Source organism: Geospiza fortis, unplaced genomic scaffold, assembly GCF_000277835.1.
Source record: "Geospiza fortis unplaced genomic scaffold, GeoFor_1.0 scaffold40, whole genome shotgun sequence".
In the NCBI taxonomy this organism is placed as follows: Eukaryota; Metazoa; Chordata; class Aves; order Passeriformes; family Thraupidae; genus Geospiza; species Geospiza fortis.
In genome coordinates this window covers 28,427,196-28,445,375 of record NW_005054297.1, presented here as the reverse complement: position 1 = coordinate 28,445,375, position 18,180 = coordinate 28,427,196, and the positions used below count along the sequence as shown (strand labels likewise).

Here is an 18,180-nt window from a genome sequence, read left to right as displayed (position 1 = left end):
CTGACAGGTACTCTGTAAATTACTGTTTGCAAATACAGTTCTGTGCATAGCACAGATGAACTTTTAGTGTACACCACAGAGTTTTGTTCTATAAGTGAGACATTTATTTTCCTTACATACTAAACATTTCTAAACACAGTGATCTACTTTGAATTCCTGTTTTGATTTTTTAAAATGACATATATTAATTAAGAGGTGATAGTGACACGTGCATAATTTTCCAGGAAAATATAAATTAATAAATTAAATAAAAATATGTATAAAATATGATGTTCACTCTTTCTTGCCACGGCATCCCTTACCAAGATGCCTTTAAGCATCATGGACCACTTTTTGTCCAGATTACTAACTGAATATGTATTTGCATTTAAGATGAATCCATCAGAGAAGATACAGAGTTTCATCTTCTAGCATAAGACCATGCTGCAGACTGTCAGAACACAGGCATAATTCTTGATGCATCCTGTCTCTTTAGATTTTGGAAACACCTAATAGAATACTGTAGATAATTAAAGCCCATGAGGAATATTACTCATGTAACATTTTGGAGAAATCTCATAGAAATATATAAAATACTTTTCTAAGGTCAGCTGTGATAATTCAGGAAGCTGGTACCTCCTGTTTCTGCTTTTCAAATGAGAAACATTTGTGTCTAGTGGCCCAGCAGGTAGGCTCTGTTGTTAGCTCACAAGAAGATGGCTCTCTGGAAGGAAACCAGCATGACACCACCCAGCAGAAGATTGGAATGTGATCTCCAAGGAGCCAATGCATTTGCAACAGCTGCCATAGCTCCTTATGTGGAATCAGTTGTGTATTTTGGAGTTCAGAAACCAGTAAACCAACCCTCACTGGAACACATTCTAGTGGTGCTGATTTAGGGAATGGTAGTGTCAGCTGGTAGCTAAGTGATGTTGGGGAAAAGATTGGATGTTTTACCTTCTATAAGCTAATACAAACTTCTTGCAAAGGCTTTTTTTGTTCGAACTGTTGATCATTTAGGAAACAGCAAGAAAGTACAGAACAGTGTTGTGGCGTGCTGAATTGAATCAGCTGAATCACAGATCACTGGAGAAATAATTATTGAAGGCAACAGTCCTTGGCTGTTTCAAAAAACCCAAGAGGAACTTCTCACTGTTAGTAAGGTTGAATTTGCAATAGAACTTCAGCATTTTTGTGAAATAGAGAGGTCTCTGGGTAGTTCAGTACAAAATTTCTTATCTAAACTTTTTTGGTTTTGTTTTTTTTCAATATTGAGCTGATCACATATTGCTATTTTGTTCTCTCTGAAGTCAGCACAGAAGATTTGAATCAGCATTGCAGAGTGGTGGGTTATGATTGCTGAGTGATTTTCAAATGCCAACAGGTGAATTTGTACTTAGTGTTGATAGAAGGGGAAAGAAAACATGGAACTAAATAAACAGAAGTAATGAAATATGGTCATTCTTCAAATAAAGTGCATTTTAAAAAGTTAAATGCTGAATTGAAAGGGTATTCTCCATCTGAAACATGGAAACTCTTCTGTAGCTTGTTCAGTCAAAAATGATGTTGAATGAAGTTCTTAAAATTTGGGTACCCAAATCATTGAATTTGATGCTCTTACAAGAGCGGTGTTTTCAGTGCCATCACTTACTGTTACCTGAGTTAGCATGATGATTTCAAGTCTCTGTGCCTGATATTCTTTTCATTTTTCAGCATTATTGTAAAACCATGATCTCATCAGAAAAAGATTCACACTGTTTTTTAATGGCCCACAGTGGAATTCTTGGGAAAGTTAGTCTCCATGTTATTTTCACCCACTTTCAAAAAAAAGGCATAACTGAACAGCAGACTCTTTTATACATCATATGATAAGGCACTAAGTTCATGGAAAAATTACAGTATATACTTTGATACAGGGCTTGACTTTCCTAAAGAACTAGAATTAAAATGCTTGACACACAAAATGGTTCAAAGCCTTCTATTTCTGAACCAGCATTCTGGATCCCAAATAGGTTGAATTTAAAATAAGACTTAGAAAGCTGACACATAAGTAATGAAAATTAATCTTGATTTATGGTGGCTTTACTAATTTTCTCAACAGCAAAGTTGAGAAAAAAATTGAGTTCAAAAATTTGCTTCTCCTTAGGGTTTTCTCTGACTGCCACTTGCAGAATTGAGAACTTGAACTAATGAACAGGGTTTTTGTGATGAAGCCCTAGAATCATTAGAGGGATTTAGCAAAGATGGATGAGCAAGAGGCACTTAGAGGAACATCCTTCTGTAGTTACTGAATTCTGCAGTAGCAGATTTTTCTTGGTGGAAAGTGAAGATGAGTTACTAGTAAATAAACAGTTAACCTAGAACTGTTAACCACACTGTTGCTGAGAAAACTTTTCATTTGCTCCTTCCATACTTCAGCGAAAACCTCTTGTGAATCCTTTATTTTGTACTTGTTGCATCCAGAGGGCTGGTTTAGACTGTGTGGCCGCAGTTGCAATGGCTGGTTCTCAGGGGTGGTTCTCAAGATTCCTTTGGCATTAGATATCTTCAAGTCCTCTGCAGCCAACATAAACTCCAAGTTGTCAGGCCTGGCCATTCCCACATACATGCAGTTCTGGGCTCATGTCTGTTTAAGGCCAAATTTGTACTGCTGGGTGATGTGGTAGTGTGTGCACACAATTGTAAGTAGTGCACATGGAATTACTGTCCATGTACAAAAACAATGCAGAGAGATTACTCACATTGTCAAAATAAATAAAAATTTCCGGGCTTAAGAAATTGTATTCCCTAGTATGTTTTTATGGTGGGCATATTTTTATGTGTGTGATAGTACATTTCTAAAAGAGGCCTCTACCATAAAATCTGAGCTCTTCTGCAGCAGGTATCACTTATGGCTGAACTGAACAGCCAATATATGTGAAATTCTGATCACTCCAGTCAGCAGTTCTAAGAGTTTAATTGTGTGACAAGCATTGACGGGGATGTCTTCTTGAAACAGCTCCAGGTCAGTATGTGGGAGCTAGAGCAATGCTGTCAGCAGGGAATATGTACTAAGTCTTTTTTCCTGTGTTTCCCAACACTATTCCTCTGTGTTTGATTAAATGAATACAGGGTTTTCCCACGGGCTCCTAAATCTGAATTGAGGCCAGGTTAGATGCTCAAACTGTGACACTTTCAAACATACTGCCAAGAAAATGAATGAGAACTCAAAAATCTAATAAATGCATTAAAATGCTTCATCACAAGCCCGTAGAGTTAATTGATATTTTTCCCACACAGGTATATGAAATATCTGGATTTGGGAAATGAAATGGCACAGCCAGTCAGCCACAGTCTTCATCTTCCTTCCTTTACCTTCCTTCATCTTCCTTCCTTCATCTTCTTTTTATGGTAGAAGTCCCCACAAAAACATGTAGCGTGGAAAAACTAGAGTGGAAGTTGAAACTCAATGTTTGCTAAAAGCAACTACTTAGAGGTGAAAACATTTTTCATTTTGGTTCTGGAGAAGTTTTCAAACTTGCACAGTAGAAAAATAGGCATTTTTTGCCCCTTTGCTGTCCGTACCTTAGCATGGGGATATAGAAATCAAGTAATAGTTTTATATCCCTGGTGCTCAGTGCTTAATGTGGAATTAAGGCCTCTGCTCCTGTCTTTGCCCTGTTTTCTCCTTTGGAGGGGTTAGGATGGCATGTGCTGTCCACACTTTTAAATGCCAAGACTCCAGGTCTGGGGAGCCTTCTGGCCAGCACAGACTCTACAGGGACCCAGTGGTCTGGAAGTGCACACTATGGAAGAGCAAAAGCCAATTGCTTGTCCTAGGAGGAAGGAAACTTTCATTCCCCAAGTTTCACAGATTATCACCTACCAAGACTCCAGGCTCTTTAAGGCTATTTTTTTCTGTAAATCTCCTGTTATGGTTAAAATGGTGAAACACTGAGGATTGAGTAATTGGCCTGGTGCAATGTGGAAAAGGAAAGTGGAAAGGTCTGCTCGGTTTCAGATTGGGTTCAGGTGAAGTGGTAGAAGACTGTACCATTTGGGGAAGTGAAAGAAACTGCAGGGCTTGAAAATGAAAACTAAACAGACAGAAACTTCTACATCCTGGTGAAGGTTAACATAATGTCAGACTGTAGTGACTTGGTGTGGCTTTTCCAGTGAAATGTGGGTGGTTTAAGAGTATATATTATGGGGTAAATTTTCAAAGGTGTTCCTAGCAGTTAGATTTATTGGTAGTCTTGTAGGTTTCCTGCTTAAGTCAGGAAAGGTAGATGCTTTTATTCATTTAGGTATCTAAAAATGATACTCCACTGATTCCCCTAGCATTTAGATAATTAGGAACTCATTGACAGGATGTGCTATTCTGATTAATTATATTTGTAATATGCCTAGAATTTACTATTCTAAAACAGTAAATAATATAAATAAATAATATAAAATAAATACTAAATGCCCTTAAGAAAATATTTTATGATCTTTTTTACAGGAGATGGACTTGGATTGCATTGTTTCCTGGGAATTTTTCACAGCAAAAATTGTCCATTTTTATGCTACTTAAACAAAGCAAATAATAAAAAACTTTAGCTGCAGAATGAAGGCCCTAGCTTGTCTTTCTATGTCTCTATGCTGTGTTCAAAATGTCACTTTGTCAGAGATGGTTTTTGCTTTTTATTAATATATCAAAACACAAATTACATTTTTTGACAAATCCTGTTGAGAGTCAAGATTTTGGCCTACTGGTATTGCTTAGCACAGTGTTCAGATGTAGTAATAGCTCCTACTGTAGTGTAGTTTGCCTTTTCACAAACCTGGGAAAATATGCACAACAGCTCTAGTGGAAGATTCTTTTAAGTTGCAATAGTAAGCTCATAAGAGTAGTGGGAATTTAGATACTTTGTAGGTCTGATGCTGGTAGGCTGTAAAGTCCATGAAAGTTATGTTTTGAGCATAAAAAGTGCTTAGTATCTTAAAAAAACAGAACCATTGATCACATACTGGGCACCCTAAGTGAATGAAACCTTTTTGATCTGTGGTGTTCTTGCCTATTTTAAGTGGAAATGGTATAATTGGCCTCATGAGACTGTTGGAGACCTAATTAATGCTTCTGCATGCAATTAGTGGAGATCAATTCCACAGGAAAGCTTACTAGAAAGGAATCATTCTCTCTTCAGACCTGGATTTGAAAACTGCTGTAAATCAATCCTGAGATTATATATTGAGGAATGGGATAAAACAAAACACAAAATAGTTGTGCATTACTGGAGTAGGATGTAGCCTCAGTACTGAGGGAGCTGGAAGCCTGGAGGAGAAGGGACAGCTTTTGTGAGCTCACGGGCGTGGCTGTGTCATACAGGCTTGGGAACAGGCAGGGAAATGTTGCTTGGAGCAAACTGCTCTAATGTTGCTGAGTGGACCCGAGTACATCTTTCCTGCTTTCACTAAACTGCAAAGAAAAATTCACCAGATGCTTATGGCTCTTTATGAGATATGTTTTATTTCTTTGTAATTGTTCTGGAAAGTGTTTTTCAAGTTTTGAGCTGACTGTAGTTTCTATTTATAGGGCAGCCCTTTAGAAAGCGTGTAAAACAGTGCCATAGTCTGTAACAGTCTGTCTGCAGTGATAACAGCATCACTTCTGGTAGGAGAGAAGTTGGATAATCAATAGCTTAGAATGTAAATTTTTTGGAGAAAATCTGTTTGTGTATGTAGGTACATATGCAAATAAATACTGATGTGCACACCTGTGTGTATGTGCATATTATGTCTACATAATCACCATGTGGCCTGGGCAATAAAAATGCAAACTAAACAGGAAATAAGAATCAAATATCTGTACAATAATGTGACTGGGGCACTTCAGTTAATAATCATCTGTAGTGGAAGCAAGTGACAAAGCCTTCCAGTTCTCTTTGATATTTCTTGTCAAGGGGTTGATTTGCAGGAGAACCTCAGTGCAAACCTCCTTGTAAATTTCTAAGTGTAGGTTTTGGTGTGTCTCAGGCTTCAATTTTATTTTATCCTATTAAAGCCTTGTTATTTATCCTGTTAAAGACTTTGGGATTTCTCCCAACAAAATGCTGGCTTTCCTGTTCCTTTCTTCTGTACTTCTCCCCCCCAGGAACTGTAGAATTCTGGGTGGTGAACAAGTGAGTTATGGAGTGTGCCATGTAGACCCACATACATACCTGTGTACTGCAGTGGTGGCAGTCAGCCCTGTGAATCCTCTTTCCTTTGTTGAACTGCTGGGACTTTGCTCAGTATTTCCCTTTCCCAGCCCACAACTAATTATTGTAAAGAATGATTGCTTTACAGCTTACTTGAACTTACTGATTCTTTCATGCTCAAAAGTGTTGCAGACATACTGTGTTAATTATTTTAACTGTCGTGTCACAATGGACACTGGTGAAAAAAATTGACTGTTTCACTAGAGTTTAGATTGTCAATCCATTCTTATTTTGGATCATGTCATTCTCAGTTGTAAATAATTGCAGTGATCTGTTAAAAAGCAACAAAATTAAGGTTTTGCTGTCTCTTTCAGTACCATGTGGGTTTACCCAGTGCTGAAGGCAATGTTCTGTTCGACCAATCTCAACAATTTTGAAAAAAATACAGATTGCCTACAAATAGATGTGAGAAAGCCACTTTGGAAAGCCATTAGTGGTGAAATGACAGTAGATTATTCTTTTTAATCCATACCCCTTTTAACATTATTGACTTTTTATCCAGAAAGCAACATTTATTTTTGTTTCTGTTTTAAAGTACTTGTTTCATACTATTCCAAAGTTCTAATCAGTATTTTATTTTTTTTAAGTGGTTCTGACTAGATGATTCTTCGTGGGTAGGGAGGTTATTATTTACAAGCTTCATAGGGTCAGAACACTATAATTCCTGCTATTTCAGTTCCTCACAGCGGAAGGACCTGCTTGAAGGTCAGGAGTTAAACTAAGTGGATGCCAAATTATTTAATTCCTCTGGGAAAGGGCTGGCTAAAATGAAATACTGCCATGTTATGAAACTTGGTGTGTGTGTTCTTGCGGTATCTCTCAGGTACTTTGCAGTTTTCCCAGAATTAAGTGCTTTTAGATGTGCCAGGATAACAGGTGTTATAAACACATCATTCACTCTTGTTAATGAAATGCACGAAGGAGTATTTTGTAAATACCATTCTTTTTATTCCACTTACGTAAAAGGAAGCAAAATAATACTGGCTTTATATTTTTAATAATATTTTTAGTGTTTGTAGTAGCAGCAAGGAACTTGTACTTTTGTTAACTGTATCTTCTAGTATTATCTTGTTTTGAAAACCTACATTAAACACTCTCATATCCAGCCTGTAAAACTGGGAAATAGCTCAGAACTGTGAAGTCTATAAATACACCTATTTATTTTACCCAGAACATCATTTTCCTGGACAGATTCCCATTTTTATTTAATCTTGTAACTTAATATAATTTATGTTCTTCCCAGCTGGGTATTTTAAAATATCCTTGGACCATGCAAAACATGTACAAGCCTATTTTCTTTTTTTCCTTTTCAGAATAGTGGCTTAATATTTTTAATAACTTTTAGTAAAACGTCTTTGTGAAATACATGAAAAAAAGACCTGAAACATTTTGAAAAAAACAACTGTCTGTGAAGTAATATGAGTAGTGAGTTTGCCATTTTAATGTAAATGAGATGCAAAGGCAATGATTCTGGGTTCACAGATACCATCTTTAGGTCTGACCCATGCAATCCTGTTTAAGAGTGCTACTCTTGGTACGGAATTAAACTTGACTTGCTCCTATCAGTGAGATCAGAACCATGCTGTGTTTCTAAGTGCAGTGGAGTTATTTTGTCATTAAGATTGTTTTGACTGATCTCTTCAATTTAACAAGCACTTTTCCATCCTTGGTACACCAAGAATACTGGAGCACAATGGTGGCAAAAGTCCCAGCAGAAACAATATGTATCATGGAAGAAGTCCTGGAGGTGGTCTTGGAACTAGCTGCTGTTTTTGGTGTGTTTAAGGTGACACATCCAGTGCACACACTTTGGGCTGAGTTTTGGTAGGAAGAGATCCAGTTGTGCTTTTGGGACACTGGATGATCTCTTAAAGTGACATCAGCAGCTTCTAAGTAATAATGTTATATTACAGAGAAGCCTATGCATCTTCAGGATGCAAAATAATGGTTCTTACAGTCTTCTACCATATTCTTTGTCAATATTTGCTGCATGCAAATGGGAAGAGTTCTTCTTCTGTAAGAATTTCTTAAGATTCCAACTTTTTGACTGGCTACAGAGGCAGGATAGCAAGTATGACTTTACAGGAAAGAAAAAGTTTTGTCAGCAGCAATCTTCTTGATTATGATTTATGCAAATTCCCTTTAAATACTACAGTCTGACTGCAAAACTACATTAAAACTCACCTTGTGCAGAATGGGCTATGTATAAGTAAGACCAGCCTGATGCCACATCTTGCCCAGCTGTGTTGTCCGTAAAATCTCCAAAAATGGCAAAAGAAATCCTTTCTACATCAAACCTCCATGAGAAATAAAAATGTGTGCATCTTATGGTTTAAAAATTTGAAGTGCAGGATCTGTTCTGATTTTAAGAATAGTTCTTCTCGGAATGCTTTCCACACATAGCATTTCAGCCATTTCTGTGAATTATTAACATCACCTTTGAACATTAGTAGTGTGTTTACAAATACTAAACTAGTTGCACAATGGGAAAGATTTTCAAAGGGACCATTGTACACAGATGTATCACCTGTAATGCTGCTCTGTGCTGCTAAATCAACAGCAGATTTGGGGGTGTTAACATGACTGATGGAGGAAAGGCTGCTTTAAGACTTGATCCTGCTTTGATCTATTCAGTAGGAATTTTTCCACTGATTTCAAGGCCAAGTCTTTATGTGAAAAATATCCTCTGTATAGCTGTTATTTTCCATGGTGCAATGGTTAAGGTTCTTCTCTTGCCCAAGTAAACTGCCTCAAATTAACCTGGATAATAGAAACATTCTGGAGGAAAACAAAAGCATTTTAGAAAAGTCTGTGCTGGAATCTTTGTTTCCCACAATTGAAATAGCTCTGTGTAATCATTCAGAATTAGTCTAGAGTAAATAAAAAGGGCTGCCAGACTGTAGAAGTTAGGGCAGGCATGTCATAGGATGTAAATTTTGAACCATGAAATATCACATCTCGTGTGACAGGAATCAGTTTGGAAAGAGCATTAAAATCCTGGGGTGTTTTAACATTTTGAACATAAATTTATAGGGGAGCAAACCCCACACTTGTGTCTCTATAAATGTAAATGAGACATTAATTGTAAATTCTGTTCTATTTGACTTGAAACTTAATTTGAAAGAACAGCCATATAAAAGTTAGAAGTTTGCTACTGTAATACTGCTTCTTCACTAAAGAAATAAGCAGGGCTTGGGAATTTACCAGAGGTTGTTGCTTTTGGCTCATTTCCAGTCAAGTTCTTCAGAAAGCTACCAACATGTTATTGCTGTTAATGTCTTTGTGATCAAACACCACAGTCTGCAGAAAACATTAGAACTATGCTAATTTCCTCCCACAGTTTTATCTGGTCAAAAACTGTAACTTAAGATTGCAGCAAAACATTTCAAGGGAAACGCCACAGTTTTTTTTGGTTTTTTTTTCTTTTTTTTTTTTTTTGTAAAGCTATGGATTATGAAGTTTTCTCTAAAATGTGGTCAGCCAAATACAAATGTAAGGAATTATAGTTGATGGACAGCTGACCACAGCATCTCTGCAAAGCTGAAAAAGCAGCCTCACTCTCAACATTAATTCTAATTATGACACTATTGTCATATATTTCTTCCTATCACCCTTGTTATAAAACCATTTCCTTAGTGTAAGTGCAGGCAGCTTTGAGAAATCAGTTAGGGTCAGGTAATTAAGTGTGAAAACTGCAGCCATGGGGAAACAATTTTAGGTGTTCACCTGAATGACACTGCCCTATTTCCTGGGCTGCTGGAGGCCAGTCATGGTCAGCCTCTGGTGCTGATCGCTGTGATGCTCTCTCAGACAAGTTCTTTAGAGACCCTGCTGTTTTGTAGCCTTGCTGAAGGACCAGTGCCTCTGAAAAAATAGGATTGCTTTTACTTTGCAGTGGCCATTTTGGATAAACTCACAGCAGGATTTTCCCATCACATATAGTCCTAAGAGTAGTATTTCAGAGAGAAAGACTTCTGGAAGCTCTCACTGTGGTTAGATTACTGAGGGAAGCAGAAGGGTTTCAGAAGCCTGTCCACAATCACTGTGCCTATGTATGGTCTGTATGCAGAGCAACTTCTTTGAACAGGTGATGGAGCAGACAGGGAAATTCATCTAGCAGAAAAATAACACAGAAAAACAGATCTCTAACTGAATTTTATTTCCGCTCAACACCTATCTAAATTGCTGGGATGCACCAGCACAACAGATCTCAGAAGTATGAAGGAATGGACTTGGAATGGAAGAAGAAAGTTATGAAATTTAATAATTTTCAAGTATGCATCTTAAAAGGCAGTTTATCTTTTGACACAATCTTAGATTAGCCATTGTCATGATATTTGCCATATTTGTAGAACAAGCAAAGAAATTTTTGCCTGCATGAGAAATAACTGAGAAGTGTAATCCCCTGCAGGGGAAAATACTTACTTTGACACATTTTCTAGAAAATTTTGCTCAAGTTAAAAATATTTTTAGTGGGAAATACATCAGTAAGGCTACAGAGAAGATGGCTGCTGAGTAATCCAAAGCATCTAGAGTAAACTAGGAAAAAAATAGTTAAAATAATTAAATGGAGATGAAATAACTGAAATAACCAGTGGTGATTTTAAAAAGTGGTAGCTCAGAAAAATTGCAAATATTGAAGAAAAACTTTGACAAAGTAAACTAAAGACAAACAAAACAAGAAAACTAGAAGCATGGCTTGGCACAGAGAAGTAAACAGGAAAAGTTCCAGTCAATGTAGTTGGAAAGAAATGCAAGAAGTTTTGAAAGAGATACCAACATCATCAAACTGGGTCAATTTTTCATAGAGAAAATTCTCACACGGAAAAGCTGTGTCTACTGAACTGTGTAAGTATGCAGTATTTTGAGGATATTCATTGCTTTTCCAGATGTGTGTATTATCCTTTGTGGTTTGGCTCAGATCAGAGAGACTAAAAGAAAGCAGAGCATGTATCAGAGATGTGGGAAAGTTTGTTCACCCTTTACAAACATCCCTCCAAACTGTAGCTGGCTTGTAGTTACAGACCATGTTATGAGAACCAAAGAAACAAGATGGTTTTCTTTTCTGATATACATTTCAGTTCTGTTCTTAGGAGTTGTTAACTTTACCTTCTTGTCCCTCACTGATCTCTTATGTTTCAAGACATCATTTCCCACCTCTCTTCCTGCTTAAGACCCTGCTTAATTAAGGTTGTTACAATATTTTCCATGTCATTGGATAGAGAATGATGTTTCTTTTGGGTGGAATTATGAGGTATATTTAGTCACACCTCCCCTATAGCCTTGTCGTATTTCTTTAGGAAAATTGCACTGTTTGTTTTCAGTTCATCATTCTTAGAGTGAGTATAAAAATGTTTATGTCAAGTAACAGTTTCAATACTTCTGGTATTAATAAATAATATATTTTTATATATTTTAAAAATAATATAAAAACAAGGTTTTGTAATTTTTGGACAGTGGGAAGAATGTGAGGAGCAAGATTAAAGGAAGATGAAGAGGAATAAGAAAATAATGGGTTCCAGATATCCATTAAGTGAACAGATTACCAAAGACTGATGATTACAAACTGGAGGGTTAGATGACAAGTCATTTCACTTAGGTCAATAAAATACTGCCATATGAAATGGGAATCAGTCCTTCCCAGCAGTACCATTTGCCATCTAGCAGTTTTAAGATCAACCAGAGTACTTAATTCTCAGACCTCTTCCCTTTGAGTACCTCAGGAAATATTTCTGTTTCTATGGATGGATAATTCCACTACATCTGTAAATGCTTGAATTGTTCTGCAGGCATTATTATTTTGTATTAATTAACTTTTAAAATCAATGACACCATTTTAGGAAATTAAAACCTGAGTTACAGTCAAAGAATTTTATTTTAATTTATGGGTGATTATGTTATGATAATGGAGAGAAAGTGTTTGATATGAAAGGGGATGTAGGATTTTATATAGTAGATTTAGAATTCTACTTTTTGTAGGTCTTTATAATTCCTCTGGTGACCAAGAAAAATTCAGAAGTTAGAAATATTGGCTCTGTAGGCTTGAGTCGTATCTCAAAGAGCATTTCTTTGTATTTACTCAATTTACCAGTCATACCCTGGTAAAAGCTCTTCATTACCATGGTACTAGTAAATAATTGTTTACTCACTGTCCTCTTAAATTTGTACATTAGAAAAATAATTATACTACTACCAAGTTGAGGAATGTCTTGATTTACATCCCTTGTCCTTAGAATTTTTAAAGAACCTACCTCATAATCTGCCTTTTATATAGTTTTTCTAATTCTGAGGGTATTTTTCTGAAGAGCAACATCGTATACTGTTTTTTTTTGTGTGTGTGTGCGATGCAAGATGTGATTCAGTAACTCACTTCAAGGCTTTCCTGTCTCTTTGCCTTTTTTTTGACTTCCTGAAATGAACTGCAGCCTAGAGATACATTTAGATGAAAGGGTATAATTTCTTTTTAATGAGGTAGCTGTGACCCTCCACCTGCAAACACAGTAATGATGCTGTGATCATATTAGTTTAGCTGAGGCAAAATATATTCTAAGTACATCAATTAGAGCATGAGTACTTACAAATGTCTCCTCTTTCATCATTATTTCTGCAAAGCACACTGTCTCTATAGAGAGTCATAGTAGGCAACACCACAGGAGGTAAGCACCTATTATAAAAAACATACTGAGAAAGGAGGCTGTGCTCATTTTCCAGATGAGGACTTCAACAAACAGGGCACGACTTCATCAGAGAACTCAGCAGGCCTCTCTGCACATCTCCTCATTTGCTGAAGGAAAATTTGAGAAGGAAATAAGAGCAAATACAGAATACTGCTTTACATGAAACTGGGCAGAGACAGGGCCATGTCCATTGGCATGCTCTGTGCACAGCAGGACCAACCCCATGGGCAGCTGCCTCTTCAGTGTCCTGGGGTCTGCCTGCCCATGGGGGTGCTCCCTGTCCCCCTCCCAGGAGCTGGCACTCAGCCACTCCTGTGGCGCTAGTGACCTGGCTCCTGTGCTGTGCTGATAGGGTAAAACAGGGAGGAAGGCACATGTGGGTTCTCCCCAGTAACTCACTTGTGCCAGAGGCAAAGCTTGGAAGGCACGACAGTTCATTCATGGTCTGGGGGATCAACTTGTTTTCCTCAGTAAAAAAATACAGCCTACAGATTTGTGCTACCTTTTGCACAAGCTGCTGACTTGATGTTCAAGTTGAAGAGAAGTAAAGGACCTGAAAAACAAAGCAGTCATTTTGTTTTGGTTTTTTACTTAGTGTAAGTGTGCACAGGACATACATATGAGTCTTGTCTTAAACCTGGGGTAGAGAGTTGTTTCCTTTAGTGAAGAAATGTATATTTTTATTGTGCTTTAGCTAAGTGGTGACATTTTACACGTGAGAATAGATGTGTGATAAGAGAACAAGGCCTTGCAAAATCCTGGCGTCCTTTTTCTTCCTATCTGCTTGGCATGTGCAGAATTCTGAAAAAATATTTGATTTGGTACCTGCATCTGGGTTTTAAATTCCTCTTTGGACATATGTACCAATGGTTGTTAGAAACATCCCACGCCTTTTGTAAATAAAGTGTAATTAAAATATGATGGAATGAAAAAGCAAAAAGTGTTTAAAGAGCCCATCATGGGCTGCATTGTTGGATAGTCTCTTATTTTAAAATGCAGATTGTGTCTTTATTAGTACAGCAACTTCTTTTTGAGGCTCTGTACTGAAAAATCATGTTTATTTTCTTGTAGCTAATTATTATTTTCAGAACACTTGTGGTCTGAAATATTTGTATTGTACACTAATGACTGGGTTATGGAACAAATTTATTTCTAATTTTCTGTCTTAAATAACTACACAAGCTTACTTGTTTTAAAAGACTTTTATCCATATGGTGCTTTTCCCTCAAGCAAAAAGATTTTATTCTATTTTCTTTTTAGGAAGGAGGCGCAGCTGGATGAAGAGGGACAGTTTCTGGTCAGAATAATTTATGATGATTCCAAAACCTATGACCTCGTTGCAGCTGCAAGCAAGGTCCTTAGTAAGTAATGAAGATACCTTCTTTACCCATTCATCACAAAAAAGGTACTATCCTCCTGCCCCCCAAATCTGTGCAGCAGAGAAGAACAGGATTTAGCACAGGGGAAGTGAAAATGGAGTATTGGTCACAGAATTTTTTTAAAATCTCAGGAGAGAGAATTGTATTTCTTTATTTCTCTAAGAAAAAATTACTTATTTTATTGCTTTAAATTATTTTTATTATTTCCAAAGTATTGCATCTTAAACTGAAGAAATATACCTCATCCACACAACATGAGCAGTGTAACAAGCAGTTATGAAGTAACAACATCCTGCTGCAACTGCAACTTTCAATCACTGCTGCAAGAGCAGGGAATGAATAAATGTATGAATGAATGAATGAATCCTTGATCTCTGCTGAAGAACAGTGCTGAGTCACAGAAATGCTTGTGGCATGGACACATTCCATTTAATTGCATATCAGCCATTGATTTGGGTTGCATTCATTTTCAGTCATTGCAGCTCTGGTCTAGAATTTAAAAGGTAGAATTATGCCCATCAGCATTATTTTATCTGCAGGCCCAAGTGCGGTATGAAATTGTTCTGCATCAGTAATTAGCCAAGAATCTATAAGAGTGATGACTGTAGTAATGTTGAATTGGAGCAGCTGATGTGGTTTCATGCTATTGTAAATTGGAATTAACTCTGCTGAGGCGAGCACTACTAACAACCAAGTTCCTTTATTTTCAAGAATATTTTCTGTATCAAAATTTAAATGCTATACATGTGTGAAACGCACAATGCAGTGAAATAATAGTAATAATTGGTAAATCTTAATGAAATTCCTGTATTGGATACTCTTTATTTGCCATATGAACACTGAATCTTGCTTTGTTCTTGACCTACTGGATCTGGGTAGTGTTTAGGTACTGTCTTTCTTGTTTATGAATGCAAGAGTAAAGAAATAAGTAAGTGCATGGAATACAGTGTTTGGACTAAATCATATTTTCCTGTTTTAACTAGATTTAAATGCTGGGGAAATTCTTCAAATGTTTGGGAAGATGTTTTTTGTGTTTTGTCAAGAATCCGGTTATGATACAATTCTACGTGTCTTGGGCTCAAATGTCAGAGAGTTTTTGCAGGTAAGAATTTTGTGCAAAATTGTTTCAGATACCAGACAGAATTGTTGCCTAGTCAACAGAAATTTAATTTGAAATTCCAAAGAGAAATTTGGAACAGGAGTATTCATATGCAACTGATTGCAGGGGTGGTCTGTGTTAAGTGGACTTACCTTATTTATTGTAACAGAAAATGTGATCTTCAGGTTTTATGATATTTCTTCTGTTATCTCTGACTAATTATGGATCCTGGATATTTCTAATAGTATGTTGTGTACAGAGCTAGGGCTCATAACAGCTTATCTCTTAAGATATTATCCTTCATCCACGAACTGAGGGTGGGATACTGCAGAACAGCATGATACTGCACTATAAACACAAACAAAATGAAAATGATTCTTTAATAGCATGGAAGAAATGTAGGGACTTCTTTAGACTGTTATTTCTAGGTGTAGAAAAATGGCCTTTTTGTCACGTGAAGATTGTTCACTTCTGTAAGCGCTTTATATTTAAGATTTGTGATCTACATCACTCTTGGAGAGAACTGTGTACTGTAATGAGGTTAGAAGAATTGAACTGGAGAATGCCTAAAAACTGACTATCAAAATTTTTGATTTTCTCTGAATATATAGCAACGTCTTGTCTGTACCCTTAAAATCTCTCCAGCATTAAGGGAAAAAGCAGAATCATAGTTTGCTGGATTACTTGAATATTTACTTCTGTGTCTCACTGCCCCAAAACCTGCATCATTCCAGAGCATCCTAGAGGCAGTCAACCCAGCCTTCTTGTACAAATCCCACAAACTGTAGTTGCTGGGCAGAACAGGGTATGTGGATTTCCAACATATCATGAGACATCTGTAAATCACTATGGGATGTGACATTCTTTATATTTCATAGCTTCATTCACAAGCTGCCTTCAAAGCAAGCCTTCAGATATTTTGGTTTTATACCGGAATAAATTTGGTTGCTCATGTATGGGCCGGAAATACAAGTTCTATTTGCTTTCCCTCATGCCCTTTTCCATATAATATACTTCTCTTTTCATTCCTTACCACATGTGCTGGTGGAAGGACTGGACATGGTTTTTATACACACCAAACATCTACAAAAGTGGAAACAGCTTACATTTATATTTTTCTAATGACAGTGTTTTAAGTTGCTTTGTTTGAATTTCAGTGTTAACAGATGACATTGGCTATTATATACTTCTCTAAATATTAACAGGACTAACGTGTTAGTAGCTGTGCCAGAAGTATATTTCTTCAGCTTTTTATTGCAATGGAAAATCAACACTACCTGTGATTTATTACTTTTGCATCTTCCAGCAGTCATATTAGGTCAGGAAACTACTTTATATATCTGTTACAAAAATAGGTGCAGATTGGGTTTAATGTCCCAAACTTTTCTCAGATTCTTAACATAATAGAGTTCCAAAAGGTGCTTCTTGAAATGTATACTGAGTCCAGGATATATACAAAATAATTGAGAACTGCAGCTTTTTAAAATATATAAAGATAAATCTCACATTGATATTCCATTTCCTTTGACATCTCAAGAAAATTTAGTTTATTCATAGTTGAAACACAGGTACTTTAAGTTTCATGAAAGAGGAAAATAAAAAGGGCAACTAAATCAAATATTTATACTTTATGTGAAAAACTCAAGCATGGAAAATTTTCAAATCATGTTGAAAGACACTGTGCCAAAGAAAAGCAATGTGAAAAGAGGTACCTCCTAAGAAACCCAAAGTGTGCTTTTATGTTCAGTTTAGTAGCTTTCTATTGAATGAAAATTGAAGTGGTTAGTTCTCTCATTTAAGGAGTTGTTTACATAGCTATTTAGACTTTCATACTTGCAGTGCATTGAAATTCAGGGGATTAACTCCTCTTTTAGATGTTTCCAGGTGCTCTGTACCACACAGCACTGAACAGCATATCTTTGTATTTCAGGTGCCAACCACAGCTCTCACTTTTAGACAGACCAGGATCAGCCCCATTTAGTATGACTACTTGTTCTTTCCTGGAGATTCCCTTGTGTTTCTCCATGGAGCTGATCACTGTTCTGATCACTCATAGCTCTGGAGTTGTTCTTTGGTCCCAGCACAAGCTCTGACATATATCTGAGCAGTCTAGGAGCCAAGAATTCAGGGAGAGAGCTTAGCCTATTATGATCTGTACCTGACCTCACCTCTGGCTCACAGCGGGTGAACATACAAGAAGACATTCACTCTTTCAGAATCTGCAATATCAATTTGAAATGGATTGAGCACAACAAAGAAATAGGAGTAGGAGTAACAATGACAGTGTCTAGGTCTAGGAGTGATTTCAGCTTCATGATCTGAAAAAAATGTGTCTACTCCGTGACTATGTCTCGGAGTGAGGTTTTGAATACAGTGAGCTTTAAGTCCCCACTCTGGAAGATTAGAGAGTAAAAGCTGAAGGACACATCACATGGACTTCACCTGTGACACTGCTTTGACAGAGTCGGCCATAAAGGACTGGAAGGGTGGCAAAGTGGTTTTGCGGAGTGGGGCTACCGCCAGTTGTTAGTCACACTTGTGCCAAGTCTTTACTTCAAATGTTGATACTTAGGCAATCATTTTACAAAAATCCTGTCCTTGACATTGGCTGTTCCCTGTTTGAAATTCTTCAGCTGGTGACTATGTAACTGAAAGATTATTGTCTTTTCCCATTTATCTCCCTGGGAGTTTTTCTCCAAAAGGTCAATATATCCCGGCTGTTTCTGAGGCATATCTACTGAAACTGCAGCTCTGCATCCATTGAAGGAGATGGTGGGGCAATCTTTCAGAGTCAGTCATCTCTCTTGCTCTTTTCTCATCCACAC

The 18,180-nt window shown here is 37.0% G+C and overlaps 1 protein-coding gene across 1 annotated transcript in view; it reads left to right on the top strand.

The window, feature by feature from the left end:
* GUCY1B1 (guanylate cyclase 1 soluble subunit beta 1) overlaps positions 1-18,180 on the top strand; it is a 40,512-nt gene that overhangs the window by 1,482 nt on the left and 20,850 nt on the right. The window contains exons 2-3 of the mRNA XM_005415581.3: positions 14,138-14,238; positions 15,240-15,358. Coding sequence (XP_005415638.2) covers positions 15,266-15,358 — 93 coding nt within the window. The 5' untranslated portion in view covers positions 14,138-14,238; positions 15,240-15,265. The remainder of the gene's footprint in view (positions 1-14,137; positions 14,239-15,239; positions 15,359-18,180) is intronic.